The sequence below is a fragment of the Phodopus roborovskii genome, unplaced genomic scaffold (assembly GCF_943737965.1).
Source record: "Phodopus roborovskii unplaced genomic scaffold, PHOROB, whole genome shotgun sequence".
Taxonomy (NCBI): Eukaryota; Metazoa; Chordata; class Mammalia; order Rodentia; family Cricetidae; genus Phodopus; species Phodopus roborovskii.
Window position 1 is genome coordinate 23,518,343 of NW_026125052.1, and position 21,863 is coordinate 23,540,205.

Here is a 21,863-nt window from a genome sequence, read left to right on the forward strand (position 1 = left end):
GAAAGAGCAAAAGCAGCAGTATAAAGCTCCGGACTCCGCCTTTCGCTTCTTTCCTCTTTGGGGATTACTTTTCTGTGGGTTTTGTTGTTGTCATTTTGTTGTTGTTGCTTTGGGACAGTCTTCAAATTCATTATGTTGGTCTTGGAATTCTCACTCCATTGGTTCTACTTTTTGGGGTGAGTCCCTTGTCATCATCTCTGGTTTATGTGGTGCATGGGGGTGGGGTGGAGGGGGAAGATGGAGGGGTGGTGGAACCTAGGGCTTTCAGAGCTATGTGCCTTCAAGGTAAGAACTATATACCAGGCTACAGCATCAACTCCAGTTCCCCCACAAGAAAGAAAAGTTTATTAGTGCATCCATGAAGAACCATTCTATAATAGAGAAATGAATAAATGCTCGGGCTTATGACATTTTTAAAAAGGGTTGTGCCTTACAAACGTTTTGGGGAAAAGATGGGATGGGATTCAAAGGTGACAATGAGATAATTTTTATACTTTAACACAGCATGTGTGTGGGGAGGTATTCCACGGCCATTTAATAGGTAACGGATGTACGGGATGGTGGCAGACTTTTGGAAGAGCGTGTTGGGCACGAATTTGTTGAGGAGAGAAGTCCATGTGTGCATAAGAAAGGTTCTGACTGCCATGCAAGGCTGCAAAATGGGGAACTGACTGCAGGCAGGTCTGTGGAGACAAACCCCCACCTTCTCACAAACAAGACTGCAAATATTAACTCAAACAGACACTGAAGCACAAGTGCACGTACACACACACACACACACACACACACACACACACACACACACACACCATGCCTTGCAGGTCCCAGCCAGAGTACACCCTAAGACACTTGGTCAGAGTATGCTAGAGCTACAGCTCCTTCCAGAAGTCACCCCCCCCCCATCTAAATTCCCAGGGAAACTTCAATAAAGATAGGAAAGTAATGGTGTTGGGGCATGGGGGCTCTCTTCTTGCGATGGCCAGAGAGTCAAGGAACCAGCATTCCATAACCGGATAGCTCCAGGGCAGGCAGGGGGAGGACGCAGGAGAAAAGAGGCCGGAGAACTTGAAAGATGAAATCAGAACTCTGGCCAAGAAAGCCCCGGGGCCGCCGGGAACCGGTAGGGGGACGGACAAGGACTGAGGAAGGGTTAACGCGGGAGCGGAGTGTGCAATGGGGGCCGGGCCGGGGCGGGGCAGAGAGGGCTCGCGCTGTCCCTTTAAGGCAGGCGGCGCGGGCCAGCCGAGCGCTGCTGTGATTGGCGCGGCGGGATCACTGGCTCCCTGAGCCCGGCCCGGGGGAGTCGGCTGGAGCCGGCTGTGCTTTGATAAGGTCCTGGCAACTCAGTAACGGCCCAAGAACCGGGAAATAAAAATAAGCCCCCGATCGCGATGGATTCCAGGGCCACCCGGAGGCCGAGGCGCCCGCCTCCCCAACAGAGAGCTCTTCTGTAAAAGGTGGGGTCGGAGGCTCTGTCCCGGAGTAACCGCTTCCAAGAAAGCTCGGCGGGGCTGGGGGCTGCTGGCAGCGGGGTACGGGGCTACGGGAGGGGGCGAGAGGATGCAAGTCGAGGGAAGCTTAAGGGTGCGGGCTGCATGGCCCTCAGAGGGGCGCAGGAGCGCTCTTGTGCTGGCCCGGGTGCGGCTCGCGTACCTCCCTTCCAGGACCGTGCGCTCGGCTCGCGCCTTTGAAGTGCACAGTTAAATCCACAGCGCAGTTTTTGTTGGAAGCGCCCGGAGGACATTTGGTGCGCCTAGTGACTGCTGGAAACAGGACCTGGGTTGAAAGCCGGCCGGGCGGGGGCCGGAGGGGCCGGGGGTAGGGGGGGCGGCCGCGGCGGGGGCGGAGGCCCACTCGGATCTTTTGCATAAAAGGGGCAGCGGGGCGCACGCTCCCCTCCCCGGCGGCGCGGAGCTTGCTCTCGCCTCGGGATCGTTGTTTTCTGCGCACCCCCTCCTCCGCCTCCGCGAGATTCCCCATGTTCCCCATGCCCGGGCGGGCCCGGGGGGGCCCCGGGGCAGCCTCTGCGAGTCCAGCGGGGGACCCGGGCCGGGGCCCTGCCCGCGGCGCCTGCGAGGTCTCGACCAGGAGTGCGCCAGCGGATCAATGGTGAGTGCGGAGGCCGCGGCGGTCGGGCGGCCCGCGCGCTTTGATGTGCGGGGCGGCGCTTTGAAGTTGGCAGGCCGGCTATTTCGGGGCGCGCTTCGGGCCGGCGCGGAGGGGAAGCTGCGGGCTCGGCGCCCAGCGCTCCGGGGGGTTTGGCCGGGCGGCCCAGAGCGCGATGCTCCGGAGTCCCCTCCCCAGAGCGGGGCCCGGGGTGTCAGGGGGCCGGTCGGGGAAGACTTCTCCAAGTGGCGTCGGGGTCGGAGGCGGAGACAGACAGCTCGCCCTCGGGGGTCGAGTCGCCGTAGGTGTGGATGAGTCGGGGTGTGCGTGTGCACGCGAGTGCCTTTGAAAGGTGGGATGAAAGGGAGGTGGCGCCCCCCACTTGCCCTCCCCAACCCTCCCCGTCCCCTCCCACTTCTCTCCCCTCTCGTCTCCCCCTCCCAACCGCGGGTCCGCGCTTAGGTGCCCGGAGCGCCGGCGGAGGCTCAGTCTGAGCGCCGGACCGGCCGGAGTCCGGGGCGCTTGCGTCCCCCGGGTTCCTCCTCGCCGCCCCTTTTGCGGAGAGGCAGAGACTCCGCGCGTCGCCATTTCTGGACTAGGCGACTGTTTTCCGTGCCTTTTCTGCGGGAACCTCTGCGAGGCTTGACGCCTGGGAGTGACCCCCATCCGATCCCCTGGTGGACTGCGCACCGGGACTCGGGAAGCGTTCCTTTGCAATTGGGCCGGGGAGGTACAGGACCGGAGGGTCTCAGAGGACATGAGAGCCCGGCCTTGGCGGCCTTCATCTTCCAGGTAACGGCGTCGCACCACCTCCTCTGAGCCCGGGTGCGCGGCGTTACCCGCGGCCCGCCACTCCGCGGGCTTGTGCTCAGCGTTGCGGCCCGAGGTCCAGATCTGGGGCGGTGTGCTCCCACTCAAACCCGGGGTCTCGAGCAGCTGGCCGGGCGTTCCTCTCGGTCCCCCGGCCCGCCCCTGCCCTCCTTAGTTTGATCCTTCCCTGGCTAGGGAGAGCAGCTTGTTTATTGGTTAGATAAGACTTCTTTTCTTTTTGGAGAAAGAATGGCTTGGGATCAGTGGAGTTTGGGATTCTTGGCACAGGCTGTAGTAGCGTGAGACGCCTTCTGATCCGGTTTTGTTGGGTTCGCGGCTCCAGGAGGTGGATTGGGGGAGCCGGGGGCGGCGGGTCTCGAGGTTTTTCTTCTCTCTTTCAAAGTTTGAAGATCAAAGCTTCTTACATAGTGAACTGGTTTCTGCTTTGGGGAAGCGAAGACAAGAGGTATAGACTGAGCCACGTTCTTGGTGGACAGTCTTGAGTGTAGGCAACATTTTCATTAGGGATCTGGGGGTGCGTGCTGAATTCAGGAGTGAGCCCCTACCCGCTTATGCTGGGCGGGCTTTTTTTTCGGGTGAGGATCTTCTGTAAGAAGCGGGACGAGGGAGAGCAGAAGGAGGGGGTGGCGCGCGGGGGGGGGGTGGAATGGGAACCAGATGCCGGGGAAGGGCACGTTGAGAGCTTGAGCTATCTGTGCAGAACAGAATGGTTTACTGAAATTGGTTTCACCTGCACTCAACCTGGCGGCTGGCGTGCGAATTCTGGTTGTGGGAGGGGGTCCGGTTGGGCTACCCTGAGTGTCCCTGGGACCCGCGGGTGTGGGAAGGTCTTACCCCTCCGGTGCCCCCTCCCACCCCACTCCCGCTTCTGCCTCACCTTCTCCCTCCCAATCTTCACCCCTCCCCGGAAAAAAAAAGTGTGTGGGGAGCTCAAATTTCGTCTTTGAAAAAGCTGCGTCGGATACTTGAGATGAGCACTTCGCGGATAGCTGGGTTGCTTGATTTGAATTTGAGGAGTTGAAAAGCCTGTTTACTTTCTTGCTTTGATGTTGGGTAGATCTGGTTTTGATTAGATCAATACCCTTTTCTCTCTCCCACCTCCCCCTCCCTTCCTTTTCTTTCCAGAGGAGGCTCAGATGAGCCCCTGCTGACTTGAGAGAGACCAAGCCGATTGCTGAGAGGAACTGGAAGAAGAAAAAGGAGGAGGAAAAAAACAAAACCCAAACTCAGTGAGACGCTCTCCCTCACCATGAGTAGCGCTGTGTTAGTGCCTCTCCTGCCAGATCCCAGCAGCAGCTTCCGCGAGGATGCTCCTAGGCCCCCGGTTCCGGGAGAAGAAGGGGAGACCCCACCGTGTCAGCCCAGTGTGGGCAAGGGCCAGTCCACCAAACCTATGCCTGTCTCCTCCAATGCTAGGCGGAATGAAGATGGGCTGGGGGAGCCCGAGGGGCGGGCCTCCCCTGACTCCCCTCTGACCAGGTGGACCAAGTCTTTGCACTCCTTATTGGGCGACCAGGATGGTGCTTACCTCTTCCGGACTTTCCTGGAGAGGGAGAAATGTGTGGATACCCTGGACTTCTGGTTTGCCTGTAATGGATTCAGGCAGATGAACTTGAAGGATACCAAAACTCTGCGAGTAGCCAAAGCAATCTATAAGAGGTACATCGAAAACAACAGCATTGTCTCCAAGCAGCTGAAACCTGCCACCAAGACCTACATACGAGATGGCATCAAGAAGCAACAGATCGGCTCGGTCATGTTTGACCAGGCGCAAACCGAGATCCAAGCAGTGATGGAGGAAAATGCCTACCAGATGTTTTTGACTTCGGACATATACCTCGAATATGTGAGGAGTGGGGGAGAAAACACAGCGTATATGAGTAGTGGGGGACTGGGGAGCCTAAAGGTCCTGTGTGGCTACCTCCCCACCTTGAATGAAGAAGAGGAGTGGACTTGTGCTGATCTTAAGTGCAAGCTTTCGCCCACCGTGGTTGGCTTGTCCAGCAAGACTCTGCGGGCCACAGCAAGTGTGAGATCCACTGAAACAGTTGAAAATGGATTCAGGTAAGGCTTTGGCTGGGGTCGAGGGGTGGGGGTGGGGTGGGGTAGGACTTGGAGGATGGGTTAGCTTTGCAAATGTTCTCAGTTAAGGTAGGTGGGTGGGTGGGTAGGCTTCAGAAGCTGATAAAGGTTGGTTGAGAGCTAGGACTTCTGGCTAGTAGAGACCCTTTGATCTTGTGTTTTGTTGGGGGGGGCGGGGTGGTCAAAGCACGCACAGCTGAATACTGCAGCCTTCCAATGCTAACTTCAAACAGTGGCAAAGCAGTATTTATTAATGTGGTTACTTATTATCCTGGGCTGCTGGGAGGGAGAGAGTGGGGAAAAGAGAAAAAGAATACGGATGTAGTAGCTTTTGATGCCTGAGTCACTAGACCCACTAAGTGCCAGTTTGGGGAGGGGTCATTCAACCACTCATCATCAAAGGAGAGTTACTGTGGCTGGGGGCGGGGCAGCTGGGTTGTGGAGACACAGGAAATAACGTGTGCACCCTGGAAGGGGTAGGTGGGATCTTTTGAACTTCCATGTGCTAGCGATTGGCTGAGCAACCGAGTTTGTGGTTGTCTTTAAAGAATAGGTAGACTTCTAACTAACTGGGGGAAAGCCCTGTGATGGGCTACTCATCCAGCTTAAAGATGCTTTGAGCCCCAGGGTGGGACCTCAGTTGATGGCTTGTTGTTTAGTGCTGATGGAGAAGTGCAGGAGGACCCGGTCCTCCGGAGCACTTTCTCTTTTTAAAGCTTCAAAGACAAACAGTCCATTATAGATTGGCCAAGGCTCAAGATTCTTGGCCTTTTCAGGCACCTTCAGACCTCCTGTTAGAATGAGTTTTTCTGTCCCTTTACCTCTCCAGAGAGCCCCAAAGAGAATGCACCTCTTAATTCTAGGCTGTTCCTTGTGACATGCAGGGCCAGAGGCGGGGTGACATTGGATTGCTATCTGCTTACATGTCTTCATTCTGTCCCTGCGTGTTTCTCTGTGTCAGGGACTCGGTGTGATCTAAGCAGGTTTCTGGATTTCTCACTATTCTCACTTGTGGGGCGTGGTCTCCAGTTTCCTGCAGTAGCAGGAGGGGCCATGCTCCAGATTGCTGCCCCTGAGCCTCTTGGGTTTCCATACCTAGATCTGAGTCCTGCATGGTGGTTTTAACTGCTAGTAAATAGGGGAAGGGCCTGCTGTCTGGTCACCAGAGGGCGCTCTTGCAGCTCTGGGAGTGAACTTAACACTTTTCAGCTGTCTGGGCTACATATAAAGGGAACTGGCTTGGTTTTTGCAGGCAAGTGTAGGATCTCAGGAGGGAGTTGTTGCACTGCCCCAGAGCCTGTAGAGAGCTAAGGTGCTTGCATGAAGCTGTTGGGGCTGCTATAGCTGGGCGCACCCAGGCACCTGCGTCTGTAGCCCCGCTCCATTGCTAGGGCATGTAGGTAAACTTTGCTGTTGGCCTCCTTACCATCCAGCTTTGGCAGTCAGTGAGGAGACTCCTTAAGGTCTGTGGTGAGGCTGCTTCTCCAGTGGCCTTCTGACAGTGGATCTTCTGTGTCAGCCCCAGAGTGTTACCTTTGTGAATAGCACGGTGTGGTTTTGGAGGCTGGCAGTAAGCAAGCACTCTCCAGGCAAGGCTCTGCCATGGCTTCTCCTTGTGGGCGGGCAGCCTAGGCCAAGCTTTGGCTTGCCTCTTCCCAGAGGTTTCATTTAGGATCTAACCAGTGTTAAGTTTGCTGAGCACTTGAGCTCCGGGAGCCCTGTCTTCCAGGCTGGGGACTGTGCAATTCACCGATGCATGCAGCACAGCTCTTCAGTGACCTCCAGCTTCAAGGGTGTTCTCTCCCACTGTCAAGTCGGAGTGAAGCATTTACCTGGACTCCATGAAGCATCCTAAAAGATAATCTAAGACACACCCAGGTGGTCTTGCTTCTCTTTAGCACGCGTGTCCCCTGGGCTGTGCACAGTGTCTCCGAAGGCAAGTTCCAGCCCTAACCCATAGCATTAGTTGGTTTGAAACTTTCTAAACTTGATGTTGCCATCTGTAGGATAGGTGGGCACCGTCTCGCCTGTCTATGTCCTAAGGTTGTTCTTAGGATCAGAATAATAAACATGAAAGCCTTTTGTAAAGGGAGACATTTTGAAAAGATGTTAAGTGTTATAATTAGTGTAATTACCGATAATAATTGGGTCTCTGAAAAGGGCAGCAAAGTTAACACATAACCCTTTTAAATAACAACTCTGGGGGTTTAGCCCGTTGTTCAGTGTAACATTTGAGAGATGCCCTCCTTCCCAGGCCTCAGCTTTCTAGTCTCCCTTACTTCCTCATCTGCTAGTCAGTCATCATGGAGTGCCAGGCCTAGGGGACAGGCCTAGGGGCCAGGCTGAGTAGGTGACCCAGGAGAGTGAATGAAACAGCTTGAACCCGCAGTGGGCCTGTCTGCCTCGGGTGCCCAAGACCCTGCCTGGCCTTAACAAGCTCTGTGTTTATGTGGGCATTCAGAGGAGCCTAGTTTTTAACGACTTGTTTGTAGCCTTACCGAGTTGGTGTCAGGTTTAATATAAATAGTTGAGGCGGAAGAGCAGAAATTGCCCTTGGAGGGAAGGGCTCTGGTTTGTGCGTGGTTGAGTGGGGTGTTTGGGCTTTTGACGGTCTCTATAAATAACTAAGGACATAAGTGACCTGGTGGCAGGAGCTGTCCTAACCCCCACCCCCACCACCGCCCAGTGTCAGGGTGTGTTAAGTGTGGAACCAGGGGCTGTGATCTCAGGTGCTAGGCTCAGGCTTAATTTTAAGAGGGAGGATGCAGTGTTGGCATACAGAAAGATCCCTGTGTGCACCCCTTTCTGCCCTGACTCTGGGCAGGGGGTTCATCTGCCTCCCCTTGGACCCCTTAATCTTGCCTGGCTTAAAATCCCAGGGGCCCAGCAGATGGCCCTGCGCTGGCTGCAAGAGTTTCCTGTTCTCTGAAGGAACTCGCTGATGAGGCCCATTTTTTTCCCGCGAAGCCATTGGAATCAGGTTTGGCTTCAATTATCAAAGAAAATGATGCCATAGGAAAGATATGCTGAGAGCATTGGTCAGTAATTAGAGGACAAAACACCAGTGACTGCATCTGGCTCAGACACACTTGTCAAAATTTGCCTGGTTACAGAAGGCACTGACCCCTCACTGTCCAGCCAGCCGATGATCTTGCCTTCCAAAATGCTAGTCGAAGAGGGTATTGACCTTATGGCAAAATGTCAAAGGCTCACAGAAGGCCCTAAGGTCAGCCTCAAAATGGGTTCCGTTTGTTGTTCTGTTGGAGAACAGCCCTAGAAAGAGGTATAGGTCCTTGGATGGATTCTCTTGGCTCTCCACAGCTGGGGAGGAGCAGAGGTGGCTCTAACATCTTCTAGAGATAAAGCGGAGGCAGACACTCCTTCCCTCAAGAGACCCAGGAGGCTCGGTTGCTTGTCAACTGAAAGCCCCATGTCTGCTCAGTGGCAGAGTGGGCCCTGGGTGCACACCTCACACTCACACTGAACATACCACACTCCCCAGGAGTGCAAAGTCCCCACAAGGGTTGGGAGTACAGCCCTCCTGAGGAAGTTATCATCTGGGTCCAATTAAGGTAGCATGCGCCAGTACTGCCCCCCCCCCCACCCTTTTAAGTAATCACAAGAAGACAGCCCTGATCCATTTTCTTAAAATTACGTGGCACTTTGGAGAAAGTTCTAAGCATGTAAAAAGCTGAGTTTCTGTGTCTCTCCACCACCCTCCCCATGCCTTGTTGAGGCTGTAGGAGAATCCAAGCACTTCATTGCAGCTAGCTGAGTTTAAGAGCAGTGTATTCCATTTCTAATCCCTGATCACACAGAAGCCCTCTATTTTGGAAGTGAAAGGAGATAAGTTCATTTTGGGAACCATGTGCAAAAAGTGTGTGCATGTGCACGCGGCGCGCGCGCGCACACACACACACACACACACACACACACACACACGGTTTTACTTAGGTATCCTTTTTTGTTGCAGTGGTGAGGAAGGAATTTCTATTGAGTCGTTTTCTCCCTGTGGAGGCTGAAGTCTAAGTCTTAGATCTTAGACATAGCTGATGTGTTAATACCACCAAGATAGCAAGAGGAGAGGGAAGGTGTTTGGATGCTATTTAAGGCCCGCTTTGGCTGTTTTGATCTTGTGCCATGTCTCTTCAAAACCTTTTCAGCAACCCATTTGATGGATGTGGGTCTTTGAAGGAGGCTCAACCAAATTTGGAGCTCCTGCCACGGGCCGCCTCCCCCCACCTCCCCCAGGCCCCGCCCCGCTTGCGGTGTTGGTGTTTCACATGTGAAGATGGGTTGCACCCCACAGAGCATGCAGTCTGGGGCTCAGGACAGGCTTCCAGCAGTGATACCATGCTGATTACTACAGGCGAAAGTCGAAGAGGTTTGGGGAACACAGTATCTCTCCATTTTGCTGGCTGTTGGGTACTGAGCATGCTTCTGGGGTACCCCCCCCCATTCCAGAGCCTTGCCCAGGCCTTCAGAAGCTGTGTGCTGTGAGGCAGGTGGCCATGTTTGACTTGCTTGGTTTTCAGGGAGCACCCCACACCTAGGGGAGCTGTGTCTTGCCTAGTATGTCCATCAGCAAAGCCAACACAAGCCTCTGACTTCTGTCTCTGTCCTGAGTGTCCAGACCGGCTGCATTTCCAAAGACAGGAGAGGCTCTTGGAGTAGTTACCGTGACAGCCCTCTCTGAGGCAGTGACCCATCCTAGCAGGGGACTTCAGGCTGTTTTAAAGACTTGGCCAGTCAGTCTCTGTCCCCTCCACCCCCAGGATCTCTCTTGGCCTTGACTTCCTTCTGATGTGTTTCCTGTTGCCTCTGGTTCAGCCTCTAGGGGCGGTGGTGAGCAGAGAGCCGTTCTCTTCCTGTGAGTCCCTCACTCATTGGCCCGGATGCTAGGACAGCTGGTCACTCCTCAGTCTTCTGCCTCCCCAAGCTCTCAGTCCCTGCCATCTTGGGTGCCCGGGAAGCCCAGAGGGAGCACATTCGGGTGAAGAGCAGGCAGGGATGGTCTTGGCAGTCACAGGTGTCTCTCAAGTACTGGGAGGCAGCAGTAGGGCAGGGCCAGTGGCTTAGGGGTAGTTTAGATTCACTTGTCAGAAGTGTACAGCCAGTTCACACACAGCACCCCTGGTTTGCACTCCTAGGCATTTGTGTTTGGGAGCGATGCTTTCAGATGGGTGCAGCAGGACAGATCGGGTCCCAGTTGGTGTTTGTCCACGCTCACTGAGTCTTCAGTCTTGAAGCTCTCACAGGCCCCTCAGGATGATTGTGGAGATTCAAGATGATGGGCGGCAGCTGTCACGTGACTGTGGCATGCCAGCTCTGTTCTGGGTCATTGGGTTTGTATCAGCTTTTCAGGGTAGGGACGTAGGGTGAGACACGCTAAAGTGGAAGCTTACAGTGGGGCTCGGCTCCCGCGTTCTTTTCCAGCTCTCCTGTCCCCACTGAGGCCCTCGCCAGAATGGACAACAGGTCCCTCTGTCTGCACTTGCCCCTCCTCCCGGCTCAGCCTTGTGGTCCTCTTGGGCCCCATGTGCTGCTAGTGACTACTGTGCATAATGCTGTCCCCCCAGACTGCTGTCCACTCTCTGCCCTGTTTGGATCTACTCTGGCCTGACAGGAAAGTGCTTGGCCCTTATACCAGTCTCAGTATGACTAGTCTTGGTCCAGCCGGTTAGAGTCTACTTCCCTCTTAGCCAGAAGAGGGTTTTTGGTGGGCTTCCCTGCCCACTGCATTCCCCTTAAGTGTCTTGAATCTCCTCAAATTCCTGCTCATCTGACCTGATACACTTGGTTCCCTCTGTTACAGGGGGCTATCCCCAGATAGCCTTGCTAGAAATCTCTCCATCATGTCCTGCCTCTGATTCTAGAACTTTCCAAAGTGCCCTGTGGTAGGAGGCAGGAAGAGGTTGATAGCAAGGTGCATCCATGCCACGCCCACCAGTTCAGCTACTGTATGCTTGGGACCACCAAGACCCTTAGGCAGAAAATGGGCTCGGCACCCCCTGCCTGAGACACCCAAATACCTCCCTCATGCCCTTACATCATGGCGATGTGTGGCACCCCCTGCCTGAGACACCCAAATACCTCCCTCATGCCCTTACATCATGGCGATGTGTTCTGACCAGAACCTGGGTGCCAGAAGACCAGAACCCAGCACAATGCAAAGACAGGAGCTTGGAGAACAAGAGCAGATGGTTGACCATGACCTTTCTTAGGTCCCTCTCCTCTGCCAGCCCCACAGCTATCCCTGCAGAGCAGCTGCTGTGGGCCGACGGAGTGTGGCTCCTCTCGGAGCTCTTGGCCCTCCAGGTCCTGTCTGTTGGCCAGCTGAGCCCCGGGAGGACTTTGCCAGGGGCTTGGTAAAGGAAGGCTCCGGAGGCTGAGACTTCAGGGTGACTGACCCCTGGAAGGGATCCTCCCCTCAGCCTGCTGACCTGTCTCCCCTCCCCCTAACAGAAGTCCTTGGCTGGTGACAGAAGTGGAATGCAGCCCAGCAGGGGACAGGCACACTGGTTGTTCTGGGAGGAGATCTAGAGGGGGAAATGGGGGACCCACAGGCCACTGAGACAAAGGGGTTGGAGACCCTTGGAGGAGGGGCCTGGGCCTGCCTTTGACACAGCTGCTCATTTCAGTCCTGGTGCCTTAACCAGCCCCGAGCAAAGGAAAGCCCTGGTGGGGGGAAGGGCACCGCAGGCAGAGTACAAGGCTGCCAAGCCACGGGGAACCTAAACTCTAGCTGCCTGGCTTTCTATAGGCCTAGGTCAAAGTGGGAAGGCCACCACTGGCCTCTCGATGTTAGTATCTCTGGACCAGGCTGGCAGACCTCAGGTATGGGAGGGAGTTAGGATATCTCACATGTTCTGGGTCTGGGGAATTGGCTTCCTCAGGCTTGGATGCAATGACGGGGGGTGGGGGGGGAACACCCTTCTGCCAACTGCTTTTAGCTCTTACTCCAGTCTCCAGCCCCAGACCAATCAGTTCTGCCACTCCGTTTGTGAGTGTTTAGGAGTTGGTAGCATTCCTGACAATCCCTGCATCACTGTTGTGGTGGACCCCCTCACCTTCTGAGGGTCAGGGAACCCAGCTTGCCTCCCCTCCAAGGGGAGCGTGTGATGAACAAGCAGTATGTGTGGCCGCCGTCTGCCCAGGCTTGCAGCTGGACCTGGGCAGCAAGTTGGCATAGACCAGATATGGAATTGGGCATGGCGTCATCCTGGGGTCACCTAATGACCCAGGTTTTCTGGTGGGGATCAGTGACCATGCTCCTCTTGTACTCTCCCCGTAGGTCCTTCAAGAGAAGCGACCCGGTTAACCCTTATCATGTAGGCTCCGGCTATGTCTTTGCACCGGCCACCAGCGCCAATGACAGCGAGATATCCAGCGACGCGTTGACCGATGACTCCATGTCCATGACAGACAGTAGCGTGTAAGTATCCTCCTGTCTCTCTCCTACACATGGGGCCGGGGGGGCGGGTGTGATGAACTGGGAGCTGGGGCTCTGCCTCTCATGCTCACCCTTCGCTGTGCAACCCATCGCTGTGAGTGGACATTGGTTTTCCTGGAAGGGGACGGGATGGGCATGAGGTGACGTGGTGGTCTGGGTAGGGTTCAGTGAGAGCCTCGAAGGGGAAGCTGAGGAGCTGTCTTCACAGAAGGAAACCAGAGTATATGATGGGAGGGGTGTAAGATGAGTATCTGTTATCTGTGGCTTTCTTCCCTTTGAAAACCGTCCCCTGATTGTGCTTACAGAAGAATCACTTGGCTGGTCCCCAAGCCAAGTGCACCTGCTGAGGAACCAGCAGGTGGAACTCAGGACCTTAGCAGAAAGGTGTTTTTGGTTTGGTTCTGGCTTTCTGAGAAAAGGCCAGTAAAAGCGAGGAACAGAAAGCCAGACCTCTGGGAAGGGCCAGTGCGTGCAATCTGCCTACATGTCTGTGTTTCAGTGGCCATCACTCAGGCCGTTAGTGTTGGTGGAGTCCTAAGTCTATGCCAGATGCCGGGGACCCTAGGTAGGGGCTTCCACAGTCCTGTCTGATCTCGGGTCTTTGGCTGACAGATGACTTTGATAGATTTTTTTTTTTTTTTTTTTTTAAAGCAACCCAAGTCATTGAAGTGGTCAGTAGACCGTCAGGCAAGGTTATGCTTTGAGTTTCGGGTCATTTGAAGTGAAGTTAGAGTGCTCTCTGGATGGCCAGGTCACTCCTCCACGAGTGTCACTGTGGGGAGTGGGATCTAGTAGTGACCTACAGTGCTTGATTCCCTCTAGCCTTTCAGGAGTAGAATTCAGGTATGGGTGAAAATCCCCAAAGGCCTTTCTCAGCCAGCACCCAGTGGAGAATCTGTTTCAGGAAGGCTTTGATGGCTCTCTTCCAGCCAGCATTTTGGAGTCAGACTTTCCCCTTCTCAGGGAGTGATCTTGAAGGACAACCCATTAAGCTAGTGGTTTAAGTTCTGGGACACTCACTTAAACTTTGTTCCTTTTTGCTTCTTAAAACCAGACCGTGTACTCTTCGCTTGTTTGAAAGTGTCTGGCTTCTGTTGGCCACAGTCCTGTAGCCTGGCTGGCCCTTGGAAGGAAAGTGGGTGAGGTCAGTTTGGGGCTCTGCTGCCAATTTTTTTTTTCCTGGCAGCTTTTATTGTCTTACCTCAGTTTCCCCTGTTGTCAAAGTGACAAATCACCAGGGGAAAGAACATCATAGCTAGGTGTGGTGGCACACGCCTTTGATCCCAGCACTCAGGGGGCAGAGGCAGGCAGATCTCTGTGAGTTCAAGGCCAGCCTGGTCTACAGAGTCCATTCCAGGACAGCTAGGGCTACACAGAGAAACCCTACACAGAAAAATAGTAATAAACCAAAAACCCCACAGAAAAAAAAACAGAACACCATTTTGGCATTAGTAAGGGTAGGGCGCATACCCTTTATCCACCATGAGTGAAAGGGTTCAGAGAACTGGTTCCATTTTCATAATTGGCTGAGCACACAGGGTGGGGATGGGGGAATCATTCTTCTTTACTTTTTATGTATATGCGTGTCTTGCCCCAATGTGTATATGTATCCTCCATGTATGCCTAGTGCCACCCTCAAACAGCCCCCCAAAACTCTCTATTCTTCAGTAGGACCTAGTTTTTTGTTTTGTTGAAACTGGATCTCGGATATAGCCCTGGCTGACCTGGAACTCACTGTTCAGCTCTGGCTGGTCTGGAGCTCACTATGTAGATCAGGCTGACCCAGAAGTCACGATGTAGACCAGGCTGGCCTCGAACTCACAGCTCTCTGCCTCCCAAGAACTGAGATTAGAGGCGTATGCTACCATATCTGGCCCTAGTTTGTTTCTCAATAGTCTAAAAAACTAACATCAAGGTGAGTTTTCATTGTGTTGGAGGCCTCGGGCTGTGAGGTTGCGTCGAATGTCTGTCCTCCAGTCGTCTGCCCTCATCTTACAGTCCGTTGCCTTTCTCTCTCTGTACCTGCTGTCCTCTCATGCCTGGGCTTGGTATCTTGGAAGCTTTACTCCTTCCGGACACAGTAATTATAGATTGTGTAGGAGCCTCATCGCTCTGTGTAAAATAAGAGCGAGCTGAATCTGAATGAAGGCCTTGATTGAGTGGATCTCCGAAGTCCGGTGCCCTTTACGGAAGACTTCTGTGAGGCTTCTGTTTAGATTTCTTAGAGACTATTTTTGGCTTGCTTCCTGGCGCTTGGCTGAGTTTCAGTCCCCATCACCGAGGTGTTATTCTGGGTTCATGATGAGATAACTTGGGTGTGGTCCCATGCTTGTTTCTATTTGTCCTCACAGGACCCAATCAGCAAGGTAGGCAGTGTCTCGGGGCTGCCTTAACGAGTAAGAAGTAGCCTCATGTGTCCTGGCCATTCGAGGCAGAGGCAGAACTCAGACCCAGGCCAGACATGGCGCCTGCCCTCCCGCATCGCCTGTGCTCGCCATGGGATGCTATTGTCTTTGAGGCCTCTGAGCCTCTTTGGGTTTTCCTCTTTGTTTACTACTGATTGTAACTTTTTGCCGAGTCCTCTTCCTTTAGTCCCCTTCCTTTAATCTTTTCCTAGAATGAAAAGGTCTCACATAGCCCAGGCTGGCCCTCACATATAGCCCAGGCTGGTCTTGAATCCATGGTCCATCTGCCTCCATTTCCTGGTGCTGGCATCATAGGTGTCACCACACCGGATGTACTGGAATCCGCACCCAGGACTTCCCGTATGCTAGGCAGTGATCACTCAATGCCCAGCCCTCGGCTTCATTTAAAAGTCACCCTCACTTAAAGAACTTGTGGCCTCAGATATGGGGAGTGGCCTCAGTAGCATGGCGGCTAACAAGGGCTACTTTAAGCCTGGGCCAACAACTCATCCCTTGGCTGTTTCCTCTTCTGGGCCCTGTAACAGTGTGTTGTTACGGTAGATCGATATTGAGTAAACCAAAAAGCCAAGAAAAATGTACCTGTGAGACTTAGTTTGGTATTAGCTGGGAGCTAATACTTAGAGGGTATTAGCTGGGAGCCTCCCAGCCAGGTGGGCATTCCACTGGACTTCTGGTCAGATGTACCCACAAGCATGGTTAGACTGACTAACCTGGCATCAGGTTCTTAAAGGGGCTCTTGGGAATTATCTCCAGCTGCCTTTGGTAGGGGAATAGAAAGGTCTCCAGGAACAGGAGCCCATTTATGGGACTTGCTCATGAGACTCATGTGGGTGCCCCGCTACCATCAGCTGCCAGGCATAGGGTGCTCCGCTACTGGGGCGTGCGGGCAAGGAGGCAGGGGTGATCCCCAGTCTCCTGCTTGGACAGACTTGGCTTGCACTAAAAGCTCTGGGCAGTGTGAGGCACTTTCTGGCCAGCCAGCCCTGGGTGTGTGTGATCTACTCTGTGTTGGGCGGTCACCCGGGATTCCCAGGGCTGGGATTAGACCCCCTCTTCAGAGCTCTGCCAATTGTGGGCCTCATGCAGATGAGAGCACCATGTGAGAAATAAAGTGTGTGTGTGTTGGGGGGATGAAAAGCAAAGCTGAATCGCTTTCAGCCCATTGTTCATCTAGGGGAGCTTAGAGGGGATAAGAGGGTAGCAGGCCCCTTTGAAATGTGCTTGAACAAGTGAATAGGAGCGTCCCGTAAAGCATGAAAAGAACCCTGGCTGCTTCTCCTCACAGTGGCCTGCCTGGGCTGCTGGGGGCTGAGGGGCTGAGGCGATGGGGAATAAGGCTGGCTGCCCTACTGGGAGCTGGGAGGGGACAGGCATGGGAGGTGTTTTTGGAAGGGGGGGGTGTCATAGGCAGCTTTCATAGACTCTAGAAGGTTGGAGTTCATTAGACACAAGCCCAGAGAAGCAATCATCTCATTTGCAACAGAACCAATTAAGTCCTCTGGGCCTTTGCAAGAAGCCTGGGCAGAAGATGGGCAGGGCTGGGCCAGGCCTCCACTCTTCCTGGGACCTGCATGCAGTGACCTGGGTGTGTGAGGCAGACAGGTCACATAGGCCTCCTCCCAGAGCCCAGTGCCAGCACCAACTTCCCTTTTGCCACTAAGAAAAATATCCGTCCTAAAGATGGCCGAGGTACTTGTGTCTCGATTTTAGGCCCCCGAGAAGGCCATTTTATGAGCTTGTTACTCTGAAACCTGCATTCTTAGAAGAAACGGCTCTAAATTTTCCCCCTTCCCTTGAAATTTAACTGCCAGACTTGTAGCAAAATCCTAAACTCAACTCCTAGATGGTTAGGAACAAGAGGGGCATGGGACTAAGGCCCGAGCAAAAAAAAGGTGCGGGGCACCAAGTTTAGGGAGGCAGAGCATGGGAGTAGCTGGCGCTTTACTTCCCAAGTTCAAGGACCTCGGGTGAGGGTACCAGGGTTCTCTGTCTACCTTTTGTAGGAACTCTTCCTGTCAGCGGGATTGGCTGCATTTGACTCTAGCTTGCTTCTGCTCTCAATGTCTCCACATCAGCACAAGATGATCTTTCTCCCTTCCATAGAGTGGGTGGCAGGAGTCATTTTACTTATTTTTATTTCCTCATATCTTACACATGGGGGAAGTGAGGGAGGTTGGTCTGGACACTGGGGAGTGCCTCTGAGTGAACTTCAAATATTACCTTATCTTACAAACCAAGCTTTTGATGTTGGCTGTGATCGGAGGCTGCTTCAGAGTGGCTGCCAAATGTGGGCACGTGCGCTCTTCCGCCTGCTATTTCAAAGCCACCGGAAAAAGTGACATTCAGGTTAGTTAGGTCAGGCCCAGTGGAGTCAAAGGGCTAAGCTAATTGGCTCGGCTTAAATGGCAGCTAAGTGGAGTCTACACTTAAAAATCCATGCAGCCAGAAACAGCTGGGCCCGGCAGCAGGCTCGTTAGCTAAAACGTGTATAATTAAAGGGGACTGTAGAGGGACCAAACTCTGGTTATGAGCAGCCAGGATGCTGGTCATAAACTTCTGGAGCCCGAGTAGAAGGAAGGAGAGGCCCCCTTTTGGAATGAGGGGCTGTTTTGGAAGACTGTTCCCGGCTAAGAGGAATTAAAGCCATATTTTCCAGAAAGGGGCCTCTAAGCCTCTTGGACTTCTCCAAGCTAAAATTCCACCTTTTGGCTCTGGGCACTGGTTACCTCTCCTGTGGTTGTATGCTTCACCTGCCCTGGATATTGTGAGAGGCACCTAGGACATCATTTATGCCTCTTGCCCATTGCTGTGGCTGTCCCCTGCCTCCCTCCTACCCCACTTCCTACCCCCCCCCACTTCTTTTCCTACCTTGCATGGAGACAGCATACAAGATACAGAAGCCTCACCGTTGATTTCTGTCTGAGAGGAAAGGATGGGTAAGGACTCCCAGTGGGGACAGAAGGACAGAGACTTGAGAAGGGGTGTCGCTCTGTGCCACAGCGTACGTGTGTGTAGCGGTCAGAGCATCGCATTCTCCTACCTTTATATGAGTTCTGGGATCAAACTCAGCTTTCCAGGTTGCACACCTACTTGAGTCATCTCACTAGCCTTCCCTAGCACTCTTGAAGCCTGATGTAACTTGTTGCAAGGTAGGGTAGCCACCTCTCGCCGTTAAGACCCCAGAGGAAGAGCTTGTCAGGAGGGGAGCGTGGTCACCTCCACAGACCTCTTTAGATACCGACGGACAACTTTGATGAGACGGAAGTTCTTGTCTTCCTTCGGTGAACTAAACACCAGGGGAAGGGAAACACTCAGACACCTAATTTCGGTATCACAGCCTGGGAGTGCAACTCATCACAGAAGGTCTCTGGAAGGGACATCGATGGGAGAGAGAGGTCATAGCTTGGCAGGGTCTCACTGAAGAGCTGGCCTGGAACTCACAGAGATCTGTCTGGGATTAAAGGCTCATCCCTCCATACCTGCCCCATGTTTTGTTTTATTTTGTTTTAAATAGATAGAAAGTTAGAGGACTTGAGAACTCACCCAGACCTCATTGGCCACGCCCTAGTTGTAAATTGCAATTCCTTCATCCCCATTGGCCCTTCTCCCCGCTCTCTTGTCACAGCGCTTGTCACAGTTTCTCTGTGTAACAGTCCCGGCTGGCCTCGAACTCACAGAGATCCGCCTGCCTCTGCCTCCCCAGGGCGGGGTTAAACAGCCTGCGCCACCAACAGTGTTAGTGCTTACCACTTTTGAACATTTGTTTTGCCTCATTTTTGCACACTGCCTGAGACACTCTGTTAGGTTATCAGCTTCCTAAGAGGGGTGGGACTTCCTGTCCCTTCCGTCCTTTGACTTCTTGCATGGAAGGAAGGTATCTAGGTCAGGTTTGGCATGTTGATGCTTGGATGTTGTGGTGAGTTTACGGTGATGCTCAGGAGAGACTTTGCTCTTATGGTCACATCTCTTCTATGTCTTTGAGTCACTGTTGCCCGGGGGACGTCACCACAAGGCACTTTATGAAAGCAGTGACAGAGAGAAGAAAGCTGGACATGATTGACGTTGGAGCTTAGGTGCATTTCATGAAGAGGTGGCTGTCCACGCTCTTGTACTTAGGGACACACAGGCTCCCCTGAAGCCGGTGTTCCTGTGGCTGAGAGTTGCCACAGGTAATGATGGGCAGGAGCTGAAGTTGGGTCTTGGATGGGTCCTTCTCCATGGGGACATGGTTACACCGAAGATGTGTGGCCGATCCTGTTGGCAGAATTTTCCAGATGAACGTGTGAGTGATGTCATGTGCTAAGATCACCTTGGTGAGTGTGGACTCTGCCTTTTCTCTTAGAGATGGAATCCCTCCTTACCGCATGGGGAGTAAGAAACAGCTCCAGAGAGAGATGCACCGCAGTGTGAAGGCCAATGGCCAAGTGTCTCTACCTCATTTTCCGGTGAGTATAGATGGCATGGGGGTAGTGGTATTTCCTAAGGCCCTGAATCATGAAAAGAGCTTGGGGGCGGAGAGCAATGCACCTGAGATCTGCGGGAGTGAAGGGAGAGAAAGGAATTGCTGGACTGGAGAAGTGATGTGGTCCTTTGGGGCGTGGTATTCCCTGAATTGAAGAATGGAAAGATGTCTGTGAGCAAGAAGGCAAGTGTCACTAGATGATGAGGCGATGGGCTCACCGCATCCCTGCTAGACTGGAAGTCCCCTGAAGGCAGGGAGCATCAAAAGAATTAATTACTATGTGTGTATGGCATATGTGCTTGCATGTGTGTGCCACGTGAATGCAGTACTCACAGAGGCCAGAAGAGGGCATCAGATCCTCTGGAACTGGAGTTACAGATGGTTGTGAGCTGACCTGTGGGTGCTGGGAATTGAGCCTGGGTCCTCTGAAAGAGCAGCCAGGGCTCTTAACCTCTGACCCCTCTCTGCAATCCCAGTTTTATCTGTTAGCTTCGGTGTCTGGATCTGATACTATTCGTGCCATAAGTAGCTGCTCACTGAATATGAAGTGGATGAGACCAAGAGAACCTGTGTGTTGTGGCCCCCAGAGGCCACTGTACAGTCTTAATCTCGCTCATGCCGCAGCGCTGGGCTCTCATGGATCTGTGTCTGATGAATGCTGATGGGTGGGGTGTTTGGAAGGAAGGCTTGCTGGGGAAACTTCCTCCCTTGACTGAGGGAGGGTAGTAGGTTCCTCTGGACCTTCCCTCATACACATCCCTGAAGGCAGCCAGCACAGTTCCCTGGGCTCAGATGCCCACAAGCGGTCTGTCTCTAGGCCGTGCTCTTTCTGTAGTAGCCCGCTGTGTAGGGCCCGGGGAGAAAGCGGGGCGTCCAGTTAGAGCAGGTGTTTATTCAGTTGTCTTTCCTAGCAGCTTCAGGGAATCCAGCTGGTTCGTTTGGTTGTATTATATTCAGAAAATTAACACATTGGACTGCTAGTCCCGGGTGGCCCCAGTAGGGTTACAGGTTGTAGCTGGCCTTGTAAACGTCCCACACAGGCGACACATAGTCACGTTGTCTTAAAATGAGCATAGTAAGATTGCTTTGGGGAGTGACTTCTGTGATTTTCCCCACCATACAATGTAGATGACAGATGCTGAGTGGTATGGAGGGTGGGAAGCTTCTGTTCCCCCAAGCCTATATACATCGTCCGATTTTCGTCCTGGGGTGTGCAGAGCTACTTTGGGGCGCAGGTTCATGGAGACCGCCTCCATGAGGACAGCCATCCACGCAGGGCCCTTTCCTTCCCTAGCCGCTCGTGGTTCTGCGGCTAAGTGGCTGCTGCGGCGAGGCTAGCTCTTCAGCTGGGGAGGGCAAGTGGGCCTTTCTGCTCTCCCTACCCCAGAAGAAAAAAGGCAAAGTAAGAAGAGAGAGAGAGGAGGAGGAGGAACAAGTGGAGAGGTGGGGAGGGCGGAGTGGGAGAGCGAGATGACAGAGAAAGGACAGAAAGCCGGGCGGTGGGGGTTCTCGCCGTTGGCTGCGCTTGGCAGGCTTTCTCGACGCCTCTTTTTATATTCCGTACTTGGTTTGGAGATGTTCCGTTTTTCCCTTGATAGATCAGCTTCAGGCAGCCAAGCTCAGCAGTGTTCTGCTACTAGCCTGCAGCAGCTTTCTTCATTTTCTGTACAAAGAGAGAAGGGGGAGGGGAGGGGAAACCGAGGGAGATGGAGGACAGTGTTGAGACAACACCACCTCAAAGGTGCGCAGTGTGCGGCCAGGAAATAAATTACCACTTCTTCTCTGATCTGGGGCTGGTGACTTCTCCCCTCCTCCCCCCCCCCCCCCCCCCCCCGCCTCTTTTCCAATCTTATTTTTTTTTTTTTTAATTTCCAACTCCCTTTCTGTTTAGACCCTACTTTTTATTCCTTGAGTTGGTTTCCCTCCCCTCCCCATCTCAGAGGGCTGCCTTTTTTTTTGATGTTTGACAACAGTCTTTGAAGATTTTCTACTTCAGAGTAGCTACTGATGGGCTGGTTGTACTACAGAGAGAACAAGCAGGACCTCTCGGAGTGCGACCAACTGCTCCTGCCCAAGGCAAATGCTGGTGGGGACCATGGCTCTCTATGAGGCCACAGAGCCTGTGCATAAAAGTCCTGAGCAGCACAGGCCGTCTCGCCGTCCGCTTTCCACCAAACGCAGGGACTCAGCACACATCAGTGGGCCCCACGAGCTCCATCCAAGCTGGTGTAGCCAGCACCTGCCTGGCCTGCTAATGGTGCCTGGTTCCTTCCTTCCCACACCCTCAGAGAACCCACCGTCTGCCCAAGGAGATGGCACCTGTGGAACCCGCTGCCTTCGCCGCCGAGCTCATCTCCAGGCTGGAGAAGCTGAAACTGGAGCTGGAGAGCCGCCACAGCCTGGAGGAGCGGCTGCAGCAGATCCGGGAGGTAGGGCTGGCCACAGCATCCTCCCCACCCTGTGCATGTCCCTGCAGACGCGTGCATGTGTATGTGTGTGTGCC

At 53.6% G+C, this 21,863-nt stretch overlaps 1 protein-coding gene across 5 annotated transcripts in view; it reads left to right on the top strand.

Moving 5' to 3' along the window:
• The first annotated feature begins 1,207 nt into the window (after window positions 1-1,207).
• Window positions 1,208-21,863, top strand: part of Axin2 (axin 2) — a 28,344-nt gene continuing 7,688 nt past the window's right edge. Inside the window, exons 1-5 of one of the 5 annotated variants that reach the window (XM_051179562.1) lie at window positions 1,208-1,457; window positions 4,063-5,001; window positions 12,314-12,454; window positions 19,241-19,343; window positions 21,649-21,789. In XM_051179562.1, coding sequence (XP_051035519.1) covers window positions 4,187-5,001; window positions 12,314-12,454; window positions 19,241-19,343; window positions 21,649-21,789 — 1,200 coding nt within the window. In that variant the 5' untranslated portion in view covers window positions 1,208-1,457; window positions 4,063-4,186. Of the gene's footprint in view, window positions 1,458-1,844; window positions 2,110-2,321; window positions 2,459-2,593; window positions 2,899-4,062; window positions 5,002-12,313; window positions 12,455-19,240; window positions 19,344-21,648; window positions 21,790-21,863 lie in introns of those variants that run through there. The other 4 variants (XM_051179565.1, XM_051179569.1, XM_051179586.1 and 1 more) reach the window with 4 other exon arrangements.